This window comes from Rhincodon typus, chromosome 10 (assembly GCF_021869965.1).
Source record: "Rhincodon typus isolate 14 chromosome 10, sRhiTyp1.1, whole genome shotgun sequence".
In the NCBI taxonomy this organism is placed as follows: domain Eukaryota; kingdom Metazoa; phylum Chordata; class Chondrichthyes; order Orectolobiformes; family Rhincodontidae; genus Rhincodon; species Rhincodon typus.
Window position 1 is genome coordinate 38,022,857 of NC_063341.1, and position 18,663 is coordinate 38,041,519.

The 18,663-nt window shown below is 39.1% G+C and overlaps 1 protein-coding gene across 1 annotated transcript in view; it reads right to left on the reverse strand.

Annotated features, from left to right (window-relative positions):
* Positions 1-3,837: 3,837 nt before the first annotated feature.
* Positions 3,838-18,663, reverse strand: part of frem1b (Fras1 related extracellular matrix 1b) — a 188,316-nt gene continuing 173,490 nt past the window's right edge. The window contains exons 31-36 of the mRNA XM_020530931.2: positions 13,986-14,290; positions 13,710-13,757; positions 13,389-13,532; positions 8,536-8,651; positions 7,094-7,179; positions 3,838-5,599 (exon numbers count right to left, since the gene is read on the reverse strand). Of these exons, the coding sequence (XP_020386520.2) occupies positions 5,391-5,599; positions 7,094-7,179; positions 8,536-8,651; positions 13,389-13,532; positions 13,710-13,757; positions 13,986-14,290 (908 nt within the window). The 3' untranslated portion in view covers positions 3,838-5,390. The remainder of the gene's footprint in view (positions 5,600-7,093; positions 7,180-8,535; positions 8,652-13,388; positions 13,533-13,709; positions 13,758-13,985; positions 14,291-18,663) is intronic.

Consider the following 18,663-nt stretch of genomic DNA (forward strand, 5'->3'; position numbering starts at 1 on the left):
AGATCCCTTTTAAATCTTTCCCCTCTCACCTTAAACATACACCCTTGAGCTTTGGAAACCCCCACCCCAGAAAAAAGACCTTGTCTATTTACTCTATCCATGCCCCTCATGATTTTATAAACCTCGATAAAGTCATCCCTCAGACTCCGACGCTCCAGGCAAAATAGCCCCAGACTATTCAGCCTATCCATATAGCTCAAACCCCCCAACTCTGGCAACATCCTTATAAATGTTTTCTGAACCCTCTCAAGATTCACAACATCCTTCCTGTAAGAGGGAAACCAGAATTGTACGCAGTATTCCAATAGTCGCATAACCACCGTCCTGTACAGCCACAAAATGACCTCCCAATTCCTATACTCAAATGCAATAAAGGCAAGCATACCGACGCCTTCTTCACTATGCTGTCTACCAACTCCACTTTCAAGTATGAACCTGCACTGCAAGGTCTCTTTGTTCAGTAACACTCCGCAGTACCTTACCATTAAGTGTATAAGTCCTGCCCTGATGTGCCTTTCCAAAATGCAGCACCTCACATTTATGTAAATTAAGCTCCTTCTGCTACTCCTCGACCCGTCGGCCCATCCGATCTCCGTTGTACTCTGAGGTGATTTTCTTCACTGTCCACTACACCTCCAATTTTGGTGTCATCAGCAAACTCCCTAACCATACCTCCTATATTCACATCCAAATCATTTATATAAATGACAAAAAGCAGTGGACCCAGCACTGATCCTCATGGCATGCCACTGGTCACAGGCCTCCAGTCTGAAAAGCAACCCTCCACCAGCACCCACTGTCTTCCACTTTCGAGCTTGTTCTGTATCCAAATGGCTAGTTCTCCCTCAATTCCTGTGATCTAACCTTGCTAACCAGTCTACCATGAGGAACCTCATCAAATGCCTTACTGATGTCCATGTAGATTACGTCCACCACTCTGCCCTCATCCTCTTCGTTGCTTCTTCAAAAGCCCCGGCCACAGGTGAGGTGCCAGAAGACTGGAGGTTGGCTAATGTAATGCCACAGTTACAAAAGGCAGTAGGAAAATCCAGGGAACTATAGGCTGGTGAGCCTGACATTGGTGGTGGGCAAGTTGTTGGACGGAATCCTGAGAGACAGGATTTACATGTATTTGGAAAGGCAAGGACTGATTATCGATAGTCAACATGGCTTTGTGTGTGGGAAATCATGTCTCATGATTGAATTTGAAATGTTGCTTGAAATAATGTTCAGAGATAACATGAAGAATCACAGTTTAACAGGAGACACCAGTTCAAAGAATACACCGTTTAAAGGAACAAATCAGTGAGCAAGTTAGAGTTAAAGGGTCGACATCTGCTTGTAAGGCAGTTGTTCGTCATTCGCTACAGCAAACTGGCAATCTCCCAGAATTTGTGGCTGCATCTTCAGCAGAAAAATAGATAAATGTGTTACATTTTTGGATGAATGTGAGCAACATTGGAAAAGCAGTATATATTTATTGCCTATCCCTAGGTGCCCTGAGGACATATACAGTAAATCGCACAGATTTACAACAGAGTGAATAATGGCAGGTTCCCTCCTGGGGAGACATCAGCGAACTGTGTTTTACAACAGCTTTTCATTGCTTTTTTTTCCTTTGCTAACCCAATAGATAAGCAGATTTTTAAAAAGAATTTAAAATTTGAAAAAAATTAAAAATGAATTTCACAGCTTGAAAACTGAAAACATTTGAACCCAGAACCTCAAGGCTGCAGGTTCAGTCCCACCACCTAGTGATTACTGTACTTCTATACTAACCAGATTATAGACACCTCCAAACTACTTAAAATCAAAGCCTTCAAAAATGATTTCCCTAGGCACTGGTTCCTGTGTTGTGCTGGAATGGTGTGCTATCTGTTCCATACTTTAGCTTTTAAAATAAGCATATATTGAAATGTGAGACAGCTAATCAGAAAACCTCATGTTTGTGTGCTATTCCACTTGACTATGTGAACACTTTTTCATTTTATGGTAGCTATACATGTCCCTTAGCAACACATCATCATGTCAAATCCATTAGAAATTGTGACTGTAAATTTGAACAGGTTTTCAGTGTTTCTCCATTTCCAAATGCTTGCCAATGTTTCTGAATTTGTGCCACTAGTGGGCAACCTTGCCTGCTGGAAACACATTTGTAACACTGGGGCCACATTGCCAATGATTTTCTGATATGCCCAGCTGCTGGGCAAGGTTCCCTACTGATGGTGTTAACTTGGAAAATTATCCCCTTAAAGCAAAACATGATACCTATTGGACAAATGTAACACAAGTAACACTTCCCGCATGAGAGCAAGGCCCCAGAAGGTGCTGCATGACAGTAAACAATTATATTCCTTCCCCACTCCCCAAAATAATGCGATAGTCAGATGATAATGTTCTGTTTAGGTTGATGTGCTTTAGCTCTGTACCTTGCATGTACATAAAAACATAATGCAATTTCCAAAATTAGCTTGCAATAAATCTTCCATTTATATCATGTGAAAATAGAAGAGGGCAGTAATAATATTTTAACTAATTTGTTTGACAGGAAAGCCACTTGAAATTGGTTCCATTGCTGATTTTACACTTTGTCCAAAATTACTGAATTGAATTAGCTTTATTGTCACATGTACTTAAATGAGTACAGTAAAAAGTTTACAGTCGTTGCATTACAGTGCCATCTTCGGTACAATCGTACCTAGGTACAGATACTTAGGATCAATTTCTGAGGAAACAAAAAAAAATTACAAAAGTAAAGAAATCAATGGTCCAGCATTATAGGTCATAGGTATAAAGTAGAAAAATAAAGAAGTACAAAGTTCAGAATGTCAGTCTTTCCGACCCAGTCCATGCCAGCAGCTACCCTCAAGGGAGACCTCCACCATCTAGTTCCATGAGGATTGAAATGAGACGATGCGTAAAAACAGTGTTATACCCAATCTCTTCAGTTTCCCAAACAACTTAAAATTTTGAGCTGATATCCTCCATCATCCTTGCAACGTTAGGGGAGCATTTCTCATATCTTTTAAAAACAAAATGGGTGAATATAAAATCATGAAGTGCAATAGATAGATTTAAACTTATGGAGTGGTAAGTACTTAAAAAAATCTGGAAGAACTGCAGTTGCTCGAAATCTGAAACAAAAACAGGAATTGCTGAACAACTTAAATATTAAACATTGCTCAAACATTATTGGTATACAACAGCAGACATGAGGATTATGCAAATCAGGTTTGTCAGATCTCTGAGACTGACTCTTGTCCCTCAACTTGTTGCTGATGCCTGATGGCTCTGTTCATGTGCTAGCTGGCATTATATTAATTATGTCAGAGATAGTAGGAACTGCAGATGCTGCTTGGCCTGCTGTGTTCATCCAGCTCGACACCTTGTTATCTCTATTATATTAATTATCATGAGTATGTCCACATTGTTTGCATTGATATCATTCGCTGTCTACAGTTGTAAAGCATTCTTTATACCCTTCAGTTCTTATTCAGAAAGGCTCACATTAACATCCAAAACAATTAGCACCAAAATTCTGAGCAATGCAACAAATGTTCCTAATTGACCAGTTTTCTTTTGTCATCACTAATGGTTTGAAGAATGTATGAAGAATTTTGGAAGCAAAAGAATGTACACCTTGTCTTGGATTGTTTCCCACAATATAGAAGGGCAATTGATGCATTATTCATAAGTGTAACATAACAGTGCACACCCCTTTAACAATGGTTTGTATGCTAACTCTCTTCCTGGTTTCAGAATAGTTGTACCCAACCAAAGACGTCATCTAAAGACATGAATAGTTAGTTATGATTTTTAAATTGTTTAATCCATTTTGATACATTATGAATCTCAAAGAGCATTTGACAATTCATGGCACAGAAATTCAAAACTTTTTGAAAATAATGATTGAAACTATTTTATTTACTATGAAAAGACTGAAAATATCACACATAATATCAATAGAAATGTAGTTATATTGTAGAACAATAATCGGACTAGTTCACATATAGTTTGCTATGTTATCATTCAAGCAATCTAAATGAGAATTTAAATATTCATTTTCTAGGACAGCATTTTCAATCAAAAATCCTTTCTTTCTTTTACTATAGGGTATACATTTCTGCACAACTATTTTTTAAAAATCATAATATTGTAAATGATTATACATGCTACTGCGTACAAGGCTTTTACTAACATATATTGAAGCTTTTTTGAATATGCCAGTTTGATTTGAAGTAGCATGATCTGAGAGAATTTTAAAATCAAGTACAGTATAAGATGTTGTCTGAAGCAAATAAAGGCAAAAATGTACTATTGATGCACATTACTATTTTATTCATTGAGAAAATAATGTGTTGTTATTACATAATGTGTGTAGACTGAGAAGACTAATTGGAGTTGAATTCCATGAGATAAATTTTGATTTAGCAAGATACAAGGAAATTATGTACTTCCTCTGATTGCCACAATGGAAAAACCCTCAATCGTGCTGATAAGTAATAATTTCACACATGCCATAGTTTCATTGATAATTTCTCTGAAGTGTTGTTGGCAGAAGCTGTAATATCATCAACAGCAATGGATTTTTAATACAAAGCTGTGGCTAATACTTGATTCTATTTATTTCATGTTAATTGTGAAGTAAGAATGCAAGAAGAATGAGGAAAATTCCAGTCATGAGAATCTGATGTTTAAGTTGAAATTGCATAAATGGGTCAGAATTATTTCATCACCATGTGTAGCAATATTGTGAATATATTTATAAATGAGTCCTGTGGTTGTTAGTTCAAATTAAGGCATAAATTCATTCCTTTACAAAATATTTGTGATTTTACTGAAAATACCAAACAGAAAGAATAATTTTCCACAAATTGACAATGTTGCAACACACCGTCCACAGCAATTCAATTAATCCATAATTATTAATGTGAATTGAAGATGAAATAGTACAGTGAAAAATGAAAAAAATATTACTGATTAATGTGCAATATTGGGCCTACCACAAATTGTGTTATTTTTCTTGTGAAGGTCATTATTTTGTACCCTACTTGTATCTGAAAGATGACTTTTAATTTTTTTTAGGAACTCTACTTTCAGGTATCTTTTACTCACTTTTAAGGTCAGTAATAGGATTTATCATTCACCATTGAAGTTTAACACACATATAAAGTACATTTTTTTAGCGCTTAACAATGAGTCATTCTACAGGGTATAGACAATAGAGTCTGTGTTTTCCGGTTGAGCAGCTGGCTGGCAAAGTACCTGAAAGGAATATTTAAGCTTGTCATCATTTGCATATAAAGGCAGTCAGTGATTCTGAATCTTGTATTTTTGAAGCATTTGCCCTGATATTTGTAAACACATGACCCATTTTTAAGGTGGGCTGGTTAAGGTCTTGATACAGAAGTACAGCAGATGTACCTATCCTTTTCTTCATTACACTGTTTAGTCACCCATTTGCCTCTACCCTGGACAAGAGTGCATCTATGCTGAATGTTTCTCCTTATTGAAGGTTCATTTTTCTTCCAGTTTGTAAAGGTTACTGGTCTTCCATTAGTCCATGCCCATTTTCCAGAACCAGTCTCTTCTATTAAGCCTGCAAGAGAAATGTTTAAAAATAATACAACTACCTTGCCAATGTGTACACTGCAATCTAAATTTGACTTAATATGAACATTGATCTTCAGCAAATTAAGTAATAATTATGAACTTGATCAGTTATCAAACCTTTGCAGAAGCTATATTACAAGTATTTACAATGTTAGGCACTCATGTATGCTTATACATGACCATTATTTATCATTACGCTGCTCCATTTCATTCCAAAACCATATATGACTTTTCTCAAAAATAATTCACTGTCAATTTCCAAAATACCCCAAATTGAAGCCTGCATCCCCCAAATGTCCTTAAAAAGTTGAAGGTTAACAATAAAAATATATGCCAAAAAATTGTGTATTTGTTGAATGTGCAGTTTTAAGAGATTAATGTAAAAGTAAAGTCACCGCAGTATTTCCAAAACCATAGGGCTGCTCTCTCATTGGAGAGAGACAACTGTTAACCTGAGGGTCACCACACCTAAGGCAAAGCGAAAGGTGGGGGACAGTCCTTCATGGTAACCTCAGCCACTGAGGAATTGAACCCACACTGTTGGCATTATTTTGCATTGCAAACCATCCATCTAGCCAACTGAGTAAACTGACCCTAACATCCACCTTAATCATTTACTGCTGGTAGCAAGGTCTGTTTTATACAAATTCTCATAACTGGTTGCAAGGTTTGTTTTATACAAACCTTCATAACTGTGTACAATTTGAGATGCAATAAATGGGAATTAGGATGGATGATGCCATTCACTCTTAAACCTATTCTTTTCATGACTTTACTAATGAAGATGACAGCACATTTTATTTCGATAGGACATGTGTCTTTGGATATTTAGCTCCCAGCCCTGATCTCTTTGTAGCCAAGTCAGTGATACCCACAACATCGTACCTGCCAATTTCAATCTGTGCTACAAGCTCATCTACCTCGTTTTGCATACTGCGTGCATTTAAGTACAACACCCTAGTCCTTTGTTGACTACCTCCCTTCTCATAGTTATCCCCTTATCTGCTGTGCCTGAAGTTAGATTCCTGGCACTTTCCATACTCTCTGTCCACTGACCCTTTCCCCCTTGAACTTTTTCCACATTTCCCATTGGTACCTTGCTAATCTGATATCTTTGGGATTTGAATCATCTGCCATTTCCCTTATCTGTATTATTAAATCCATAGTTGCATCCATCAAGGGTGCCGTACTCATTCACTTTCTATATCATAAATTGACTAATTTTGAGTGGACCTTTTACTGTAAGGTAAAGTCTGAGGTATGTGCATAGTATGTTACAGAGTTAACATTTAATCTATGGTTTTGGTTACAAATGCTGCAAAATTTTAATAAGTAACCAAACATTGAACATTTGACATCAGAAGTCCACCCACAGACAAATTCAAATGCCATTACTTCAATGTACTGTATTTATAAACTTAGGAAGAATGTATTATTGGTTTATGGATCACAGTTTCTGAATTTCTCCCCAGATACATACCAATCCAAAATGACTGTCTTCTGGCAAAGTTCCAAAGCCATTTCAGTTCCTTTTTGGAATGTACACTGACTAAATTAGCATGAAGCCTATACACAGAAAATAACAAGAATTAATTATCATCCCAATCTTGAAAAAATAACCATTTAACATATTATAATACACATTTTGACAATGTTAAAATAATTATCAGGGATAAACAGTGGATGATATTTGGCAAAGTGCTTTCCTATATTGATTATTTGCTTATGCTATATTCTGTATCAGTTTGAAAATAAATATTTGGAAGGCTTTAATTCATATAAGTGCATTCATAACCCCAAGAAATCCAAAAGTGCTTGAAAGCCAATTAAGTACTTCTAATTACTACACTGTTGTAACATCAGAAATGCAGCAAACAAAACATATGCAGCAAAGTTCTAATGTGATAACAGCATAAGCAACTTGTTTTAATAACATTAGTTAAGGGTTCAACTGAAAGATTGCATCTCTAATCATCCAGTGTTCTCTCAGTGCTGCACTGGAGTGTCACCCTGGATTTTGTACTTAGGTCTCTGGAGTGGGACTTGAACCTATAATGCCTGGCTCTGAGGACAAAATGTCACCCTACATGTTGACTGCTATTATTTCGGCATCCTGTTAATCAAATGGCCATCTTCCAACTACTTCACATTGCTCAGACGACGTTTTCAAATATATTGCTACTTCCTCTTTCTCCTTGAACCTCACTATGCTGAAATCAAGACCTTCACATCATCTCTGTATTAATTAATTCTTTATAATGATATACAAACTAAGCTCATCCACCTTAAGCTCAAGCTAAGTTCTAAGCTCATTCAATCTTTCATCCTTCTACAATCTAACAGTTTTCAAAATCCAAACTTGGCTTCTCTCAATTATGATACCTTGATTTATCCAAATTTCTGTCCTATGTATTTCAAATGTTGGTGATATCCCAAATTATATATCCTGCCTCTTTAACCAAAATATGAGTTGTAGTACACTAACCCAGGATAAAACAATTAAATCAGTTGCTAGATTTAGGAAAATATGAAATGGGTTACAGATTGCTTCATAACAATGTTATCAATTCACTAGCCAAGGGGTTAGTTAAATATAGGCCGGAAGTATGATGCAAAACATTTCAACATGGCCATTTACTATAAATTAATATTATATATTATCAAATAAACCTTGTGTAGCAATTGCAGCTTATTTTTAACTCAAAAGCCATTCATCAGCTCTAGTATTGGTCATAGGAAAGCAGTTCCTGCTGAAAACAGATTAGGTCTGCCCATTATTCTTGAAAGAACAATTCTTGGCTTTCTTATCATTGATTGTCTACCACTGGCTTAAACCTGATATCCTTAAGTAGATGCCTTGCAGGTTTTGAAATGAACTTCACTGAGTGAATCTTTATTTGCCAGTTGACAGGAATTGCTCACATTTGCCTACAGGCCATTTCAGCTCCTTCCCAGGTTGTATTTCTCACAGGATTCAGAATATAACAATGTTTCTTGTGCTGGGTCCAGCCTGAAGGACATTCCATTTGTTGATTTGCCTGTAAGTATGCAAAATTGTAATTGCTGCTTAACATTTCTTTCAAATATGCTGTAGTTTTCAAATAAAAGTAATTGAAATCTCCTTGACTCTGAGGTAAACCACAACTGTATACTTCATGAACCTTTTTTAAAACTGTAAGTACTGAGGAATATGCAGAACACATGCAGGAAATGAACATTACACCAGGTTTAATCCCTCCTTCTGTTCTGAGTTAGTGAATCTCAATCACGGCACTGGGGCAAGGAACAATAATTAGATACAGGGCCCCTCGGCTAAGGAGGGGAATAAACAGTCATGTTCCCATCCTGATTATGATCTAATGACCCTTACTGGAAACTGAGTACTTGGACATTAAATGAGAAGATAGCCAGGTTTAGTCATGATGTACTTTGTGGTTTCAATGTTTACTGTCCTGGCCTCAAATGTAGAGCATGATTATGTTTGGGAGGTACTAAGGGCTGCTAGCTCAAAGAGAGCTACACTGTGGTTTAAGCTTTCGTGGGACATGGACAACAACAGGAAGATAATAAAACAACCTTTCTATTACTATCAAATGGAAGTTACCACTGCTTAATGCCTATGTTGGGAAAAATGCCCTCCCTGAAGGGGAGCTTGGAGGTAGGTGCGTTTCATGTGCTGGAAGGGTAACGGTTGGGAATCCGACATTGTTCTCACCTCTGCCCCAATTAAATCCATGGCAGAAAGGCTCATGGAAAGCCATCCCACCCCTACACCAACTGAGACCATTGAGTGGATAATTAATACCCATTTAAGGACCTCATCCTGCCACTTCTGGAATTGAACCAGAGTCTTGTTGGCCAGCCACCTTGTGGAAAACCCAGAAGGCAAGGCTTGTCAAATCTGCTTGTGGGGAACTAGGACGGGGTTTATCTGTGCCTGATCAAGGGACCCAGCATCAGGAAGCGAGGGGAGTTGCCCAATGAGAGTCACTTCTCCTGCTCTTGTTATGGATTCCCCCTCCTCCACTCCATGACCCTTGCTCTGTGCTTGTTCACCTGTAGCCTTAGTCATTCAGTAATCCTAAGACTCTCCCGTATGCATTGCCTGATGACGCCTTTACTCTCCCAGTGGCACAGCCTGCAACTGGTAGCTGCAGGTGTCTGAGATAACAAGGTGCAGAGCTGGATGAACACAGCAGGTCAAGCAGCATCATAGGAGCAGGAAGGCTGATGTTTCGGGCCTAGACCTGGCTGAAATCTTGGTTAGTGGGAAATCTGTCCCCAGTGCCCTTGATCCTGGAGAGGCCTGCCACTTGCCACTTAATACCGGTGGACTTTCTCATGAAGGGAAGACGTTCCTGCCCACTTTCCAGCCAGTGGGGGAGATCTCGTCACCCAGATAAGATGCATTGTTACTTTTTTTTTAAAAAAATTCATTCGTGGCATGAGGATGTCGCCAGATTGGGCCAGCACTCTTTGCCTGTCCCTAATTGCCCAGAAGGCAGTTAAGAGTCAACCACATTGCTGAGGGGCTGGAGTCACATGTCAGCCAGACCAGGTAAGGATGGCAGTTTCCTTCCCTAAAGACATTAGTGAATCAGATGGGTTTTTCTGACAATCAACAATGGTTTCATAGTCATCGTTAATTTCAGATTTTTTGATTGAATTCAATTCTACTATCTGCTGTGGTGTGATTCAAACCTAGGTCCCAGGAACATTACCTGGGTCTCTGGATTAACAGTCCAGCGATAATACCACTAGGCTGTCACCTCCTGCTTGAATTTACATATTCACGGCATAAAATTGTAACAACCTTTCATTTTCTTGAACATTCATTATCATTTCAAAAATACATCCCAATAAAACAGTCAACTGGCTCTATGCAGCTCATTTATCCATAAGAACTGGTGTTCTCCTATCGTAGTGTGAAACCACCTGTCGATTTATGGGAAGGTAATATAACACAAGGGGTAAAATAAAACAAAGAACTGTATATGCTGGAGATTGGAAACAAAAGCAGAAATTGCTAGTGAAACTCAGCAATGACCCTTCTTCAAAACTGATAAAGTGTCACCAAACTTGAAATGGTAACTCTGCTATCTGTCCACAGATGCTGCCAGACCCACTGAGTTTCACCAGCAATCTTTGTTTTTATAACAAAAGGGGTACTATTTTGAGTAGATGCAAAGAGTAAAGAGATCTCAGGGCACATGTTTGCAAATGCCGAAAGTAGCAAGGTAAATTGATAAGGTGATTAAGAAAGTGTATGGAATATTTGACTTTGTAAATCAGGACTTGAATAGAAGAAACAATGATGCTGTCCTGAATGTTTACAAAACAGGAGTTCAGCCTCAGCTGCAGTTTTGTCCATAATTCTAGGTATCCTGTTTTAAGAAGGATATCAAGGCCTTTGTGGAAATAGAGATGATGTCAGGATTGATGGTTATTATGGGGAGAAATTAGGTAACCTAGGATTGTACAGTGGAGAAGATTGAGGGGAAATTCAATAGAGGTTTTCAAAATTATAGATTATTTGATTGAATGGATAAAGAGAAATGGATTCCATTGACAAATGGCTTGATAATCAAATGTCAGAGATTTAAAATAATTGGCAAAAGAATTAGAAGGGGATCTAGGAGAAATAGTTTTGCATTGAGACCTGTTAAAATCTGAAGCATACAACTTGAAAGGGTGGAGGAAGCAAATTCCAGTAGAATTTCTGAAAGCTAATTGGAAATGTATTGAAGAGGAGTAATTTGGAGGGTTATGCATGGTATCTGAGTGAATTGAAAAGTTCTTGAAAGAACCAATACAAATATCGGAAGCCTGAATAGCGTGTTTCTAAGCCATGAGAATCTATGATTTTACAAATTCAGATTTACCATCCTTACTCAAAAAGCCGTTATGAATATTGATTGCCCTGGTGTGAGTGTTTTATGCAGGATTCCACTAAGCATTGAACAGATCCTGATATCATTACCATTATGCTCAAACCTACATGGCCTCCCCATTCAACTCAGTGGAATAAAGATGTGTTAGAAAATGGCTGGAAGCTAAAGACCCAACCATGTGAAGATCAGAAGTATCTTGTTAGACTTCTTCCAGAAAATTATTCCTGTCCTCCTGTCAAGTTCCAATACATTTATCATTCTCTGGGCTCTGCTAGCTGGTTTCTTGCAACCTAATATTGTCCTCATTTATTCTGCACATAAACACTTGCACACACACATGCATCCCATCAGTCAGTAGTCACTAGATAATGATCATCAATGCAAATTTTTAATTTTTACTCTTCAAGATCTACTTGTGAATAATTGCAACTTCCCTGTTACCTGTGATACTGCCTAGGGCAGGAATACTACCTGTAACTTTATATAGAGTTATGCAGCATGGAAACAGACCCTTCAATCCAATTAGTCCACACCAACTATGTTCCCAAATTAAAATAGTCTCACCTGCCTGCATTTTGATGTATGATACAGTTCAGCACTGGTCCTTGGTCCTTCATTTAAACATTTGAACATCTGATAATAAAATGCTTCAATTATTGTCACTATGAAATCCATTTCCATTTCAAAATCCAGTCAGCCTGAAGATTTCTTACTTTCTTCTAAACTTTATCAAAAATGGTTTGGCATACATATACAACATGAGATTGGAACACATGGAATGCCCAAAAATCAGGAAGCAGGGATTCTTTATTCCATTGGCATCAGTTCATTGCAATTATAAAGGGAAATTAAGGTTAAACAAGGGAAATATAGACAAGGAATAAAGCCTGTGGTTTACACTAGATTGAGGAATCCTTTATCTGTCTGTTCATTCTTTCCATGTGATCACCTTCCCCAAAGACACCCTTTATTTCCTCAGAGTGTGTCTATTTGACTGTCCTGGCTGCCCACCTTCTCCATCGCCACCTGCTGCTGGAGGTCCCATTATACATGGCTGCTGATGGGTGTCAATCTTAAATATAGGTTTGGAAATCCAAAACCATTTTGGGTATTTGAGTTGATGCTTAAACTATACACTCCTGAAAATGAGTGGGTCTATGACCTTGGCAATTCTTCCAGGATCCATACACTGTAAACATCTGTCATAAACCCTGGGAAACTGTTAGGAGTTGTGACCCTTCTACACTTTCTTAGAGACTAATGAACACTTATGCCTCGAGGAATGCATCCCAGGACTTACTGTGATGGAATGTTTGGGAATTCTACAGCTTTCTGGGACCAAGAATGGTATCCCAGCTTCTCACATTTCCTCCTTTCGTCCGCAAACACAGGAGATTGAAATGTCATTATTAACAATGTGAAAATAAAAAAGGTTAGGTGTCATTCTTTCATGATAAACCCAGCCTGCTCTACTAGGTGGGGCCCACTTGTGCTCTTTGGCTGGATTGAGCAGTTGTATTGCTTGCATGATCTGTCCGAGGCTGTGGGTCCTGTGAAATTCCTCTGTTTGGAGTCTCTACCTCTGTGGATACCACAGCACTTAAAACAGAGAGACAAACATTCTGCACCTTTCATATCGTTTGAATCTGCCACTTAAAGCTACAGCCAATGAATCTGGGCCATGACTACAGTCCTTACATCAAGGAAGTACACAAGGAAGAAACAGGAATATTTTCCTCCTTTATACAGAAGCTAACAAATGCTATAAATTCTGTTTTAACAGATGAAAATGGAAAGAAGAACTGCAAATTTAAAAAAAAAATCACTCTGGGGAATCATTCTCCCTCAATCTGTGCAGGAGTTGTAAGGAATGATAACATCTACCTGACCGTCGTTGCTGAATGATTGAGTGTTTTCATCTTCAGATGGGAGGTCTTTTTGGAACAAGTCTGGTGCCTGATATTCTCTGGTTTGAGAGAAGTGAGGAAATTTTCCTTCTTCAACTCTTATTGGCACCATCCCATGGTACTAACAAAAAAAAACAAAGTAGCGGTAACCTTTTAAAATTAAAATCATCTGCATGCTGCTTTTTGCAATGTTCATCTTTAATCCCTCTGTTACATCCACGTTGTAATTCTTTATCAGTTAAACTACATTGAAAAAAAATGTTGCAACACAAGTATACATATTTTCAGAAAAACTTACTGTCCACACAATCTCCCCGTTCTTTCTCTGAATTGATGAGGGAGGAATCTGCAAACAATTGTAAGTTGTTACTCACAGCTTCATAATCGCAACAGCCAAAATTAATTATGAAAAAAAAGGTAATATCAGATAAATAGTAATAATGTTTCAATTTCCTACTTTTATGATGGTTAGGAGATTATACTAATGCATATTTCACATAAAAGGAAATCAGTGAGAGGAACAATCAAGACTGTATCTATGAATCTTTGACTGGAAATTGTAATTTTTTCATACCACTCTGCTGCTTCCAAAAGCCTGAAGTTGTGTACTGGGAGTTACTGGAGAAACATCATCTCTGATCCGTGTTCTATAATTGTCCAAAAAATGGTCCTTGTGAGGAACATCGCCCCTTGGAGGGTGAGTATCATGATTCCAGTGCTGATCAGGCTCTGAGAATAATCTTTCTCCCTCATTGAATATATCTTCCTTTTTATCAGTGGGTAAGTTGGCAGATGTCTTTGTGAGTTCACTTAAACGACTGTCCATATGACTGTTATTATCATCTCCTCTTGTTCTCAAATTAGTCTGATCACACCTACCTGCAGAAAGATAATTTTAGAAATTTGTCCATGTGCACTAGATTTTGTGGAAGAGATCTTCTGTCCTTGTTTATGAGATGACTGGATTATTTGGGCAAACAAGAATGAGACAATGAAGTGGAAAGAACTCCAGAATCCTGATTCTCTGCCGAATTAAATTAATGGAAAGAAGCTGTGATGGGTTTGCACTTTTCCATAAAAAAAAGTAACAGACATTTGCCATTCAGCCCATCAAGTCTGCTCCACCATTCAAGGTGATCATAAGAACATAAGATCGTAAGATATATGAGCAGAATTAGGCCATTCAGACCAACGAGACTGCTCTGCCACTCTATCTTGGCTGATATGTTTCTCAAATCCATTCTCCTGTCTTCTCCCCATAACCCTTGATCCTGTTTTTAATCAAGAACCTATCTATGTCAGTCTTAAATACATTCAACGACTTGGTCTCTACAGCCCTCTCTGGCAAATTGATCCACAAATTCACCAACCTCTGGCTGAAGAAATTCCTGCTCATCTCAGTTCTAAATGGTTGTCCCTTCAATCTGAGGCTGTGCCCTCGGGTTCTAGTCTCTCCTACTAGTGGAAAAATCTTCTCCACATCCACTCTATCCAGGCCTCTCAGTATTCTGTAACTTTCTATCAGATCCCCCCTCAACCTTCTAAACCCCGTTGAGTACAGACTCAGAGACCTCAACCACTCCTCATATCACAATCCCTTCATCTTTGGGATCATTCTTGTAAACCACCTCTAGACCCTCTCCAATGCCTGCATATCTTTCCATAGATATGGGGCCCAAATCTGCTCACAATATTCCAAATGCAGTCTGACCAGAGCCTTATACAGCCTCAGCATTACATCCCTGCTCTTGTATTCAATCCCTCTTGAAATGAATCCGGAGATTGCTTTTGCCTTCCTTGCTGCCAATGGAACCTGCATGTCAGCATTAAGAGAATCTTGAATGAGAATTCTAAATTCCTTTGTGCTTCAGATTGCAGAAACCTTTTCCCATTTAGAAAATAGTCTACACTTCTATTCATCTTCCCAAAGTGAATAACCTCACTCTTTCCCACACTGTATTCCATCTTCTACTTCATTGCTCCCTCTCCTAGCCTGTCCAAGTCCTTCTTCAGCCTCCCCGCTTCCTCAAAACCACCTGTCCTTCCATTTATCTTTGTGTCATCTGCAAACTTAGCAACAATGCCCTCAGTTCCTTCATTCAGATCATTAATGTACAATATGAATAGTTGTGGTCCTAACATTGGCTCCTGTGGAACTCCACTTGTCCCTGGCTGCCATCCTTAAAAAGACCCCTTTATCCCCACTTGCTGCCTTCTGCTAGTCAGCCAATTCTCTATCTATGCCAGTACCTTGAGCCTAATACCATAGGCTCTTGTCTTATTGAGCAGCCCCTTGTGCAACTCCTTATCAAAGCTCTATAGGAAATCCAAATAGATCATGTCCACTGGCTCTTCTTTATCTAACTTGCTCATTGCCTCCTGAAAGAGTTCTAAGAGATTTGTCAGGCATGACCTCCCCTTGATGAAACCATGCCGACTCAGCCCTATTTTCCTATTTCCAAGGAATCTGTAAACTTTTCCTTAATAATGGACTATAAAATCCTACCAACGATCAAGGAAAAGCTAACCGGCCTATAATTTCCTGTCTTCTGTCTCCTTCCCTCCTTAAACATGGGTGTTACATTTAGCCATTTTCCAGTCCTCTGAGATCCTCCCTGACTCCAGCAATTTTTGCAAGATCACCACCAAAGCCTCTACAATCTCTTCAGCTATCTCCTTCAGAACTCTAGGGCATAGTCCATGTGGGCCGAGAGTTTGTCCACCGCTTCAGACCTTGCAGCTTCCCCAGGACATTCTTCTTAGTGATGACCACTACACTTACCTCTGTACCCTTCACTCTCTTGAAGTTCTGGCATGCTGCTGGTGTCTTCAGCTGTGAAGACTGATGCAAAGTACCTATTCAGTTCCTCCGCCATTTTATTTTTCCTCATTGCTACTTCTCCAACTTCAACACTGTCCAGTGGCCCAATGTCTACTCTTGCTTTTTACACACCAAAGAAAAAATTTCTTGTAATCTTCTTTTATGTTATGAGCTAGGTTACGCTCATATTTCACCTTCTTCCCCATTATTGCTATTTAAGTTGTCATCTGCTGTTTTTTAAAGGCTTCCCAATCCTTTGGTTTCCAATAAACCTCACCACATTGTACGCTGCCTCCCAAATTACCCCCAGAAACTCCTGCCATTGTTGTTCCACTGTCTTCCCTGCCAGATTCCACTTCCAATCAACTCTGGTTAGCTCCTCCCTCATGTCTTTGTAGTTACCTTCATTCAATTCTAATGCCATTACACCTAATTCCTGCTTATCCCTCTCAAACTGTGGGGTGAATCCTATCATATTGTGGTCACTGTCCCCAATGATGTCCTTCACCATAAGCTCCATAATCAAGTGTACTTTATTACACATCACCAAATCCAGAATAGCCTGTTCCCTAGTGGGCTCAACCACAAGCTGCTCCAAAACACCATCTTGTAGACATTCCACAAATTCCTTTTCTTGAGATCCACTGTCAACCTGATTTTCCCAGTCTACCTGCATATTGAAGTTCTCCCATGATTACTGTAATAGTGCCTTTCTGACATGGCTTTTCTATCTCCTGATTTATTTTCAGTCCCATATCCTGACCACTGCTAGGAGACTTGTACATAATTCCCATCAGGGTCTTTTCCCTTTGAGGTTCCTCATACCCTACCCACACAGATTCTAACTCTTCCAACTCTATGTCACTTCGTGCTATTGATTTACTTTCATTTCTTATTAACAAGGCAATCCCATCCCCTCTGCCCATCTGCCTGTCCTTTTGATAGGATGAACATCCTTGGCTATTTAGTTCCCATCCCTGATCCCTTTGCAGCCACGTCTCTGTGATACCCCGTAACATTGTACCTGCTGATTTCAATCTGCATTACAAGCTCAATTACCTTACTTAATGTATTGCATGCATTTAAGTAGAACACACTCAGTCCCTTCTCGTAGTTGTCCCCTTATGTGATGTGCCTGAAGTTGGATTCCTGACCTTTTTGATACTGTTTATGCTATTACTGGAAATTTTAATAACCTCTGCTGAGCCCTCAGTCCCTTTACCACTTTCCATGCAACTGAACTCACCCCCTGACTATTTAGTTTAAAGTCTCATCCACAGCTGTAGTCATGTGATTCACCAAGACTCTGGTCACAGCATGATTCAGGTGGGGCCCATCTCATTGAAACAGTTCCCTCCTTTCCCAGTACTGGTGCTAATATCCAATGAATCCAAACCCGTTTCTCCCACACCAATATTTGAGACATGCATTTACCTCTTTAATCTTGTTGACCCTGTGTGAATTAGCTTGTAGCTCAGGTCATAATCCGGACATTATTACCTTTTTGGTTCTGCTTTTTAATTTAGCTCGTTAGCTGCTTATGTTCCCTCAGTAGAACCTCTTTTCTCTTTCTACCTATATCGTTGATACCTGTGTGGACTATGACAACTGGATCTTTCCGCTCCCACTCCAAAGTTCTCTGCAGCCCAGATGAGATATCCTGAACCCGGGCACCAGGCAGGCAACACAGCCTTCGGAATACTTAATCCTAGCCACAGAGAACAATGTCTATTTCCCTGACTAAATTATCCCTGATTACAATTACACTTCTCTTTTCTCCCCTCTCTTGAATGACTCACTATCCCATGGTGCAATGTTCAGTTTGCTCATCCTCCCTACAGCTTCCCCCCATCTCATCCACACAGGGAGCAAGAATCTTAAACTTGTTAGATGAGCTCAAGGGCTGAGGCTCCTTCAGCACTACCTGCTGGATCCCTCTACCTGCCTCATTTGTAGTCACACCCTTTTGTCCCTGACCACTGACCGAATTTGAGGTAGTTAATCTAAGGGGTGTGACTGTCTCCTGAAACATAGTGTCCAGGTAACTCTCCTCCTCCCTGATGTGCCACAGTATTCGAAGCTCAGAATGCAGCTCATCAACTCTGAGCCAGAGTTCCTCATGCAGCCAACACTTGCTGCAGAAGTGGTCACTATGAACCACATATGGGGTCCATCAGCTCCCACATCATGCCTGGCCTGGCATATCAATTTTACTCACTTAGTTCTTAATTTGATTTTTAAAAATTTCTTACTAATCTTTTAATTTGTAACCTGTAAATATTTCACGCAATTTACCTTCAATCTGTAAGTAAGCTATGTGGATACTCAAGGTAGTAGCTATTACTAACCAATGAACTTATGGTTTATCGGTGATGTCACTCTTTCCTTTTCTTCTGGGCCCCTGATCCTGGGCTTCAATTTATCCTGTAAA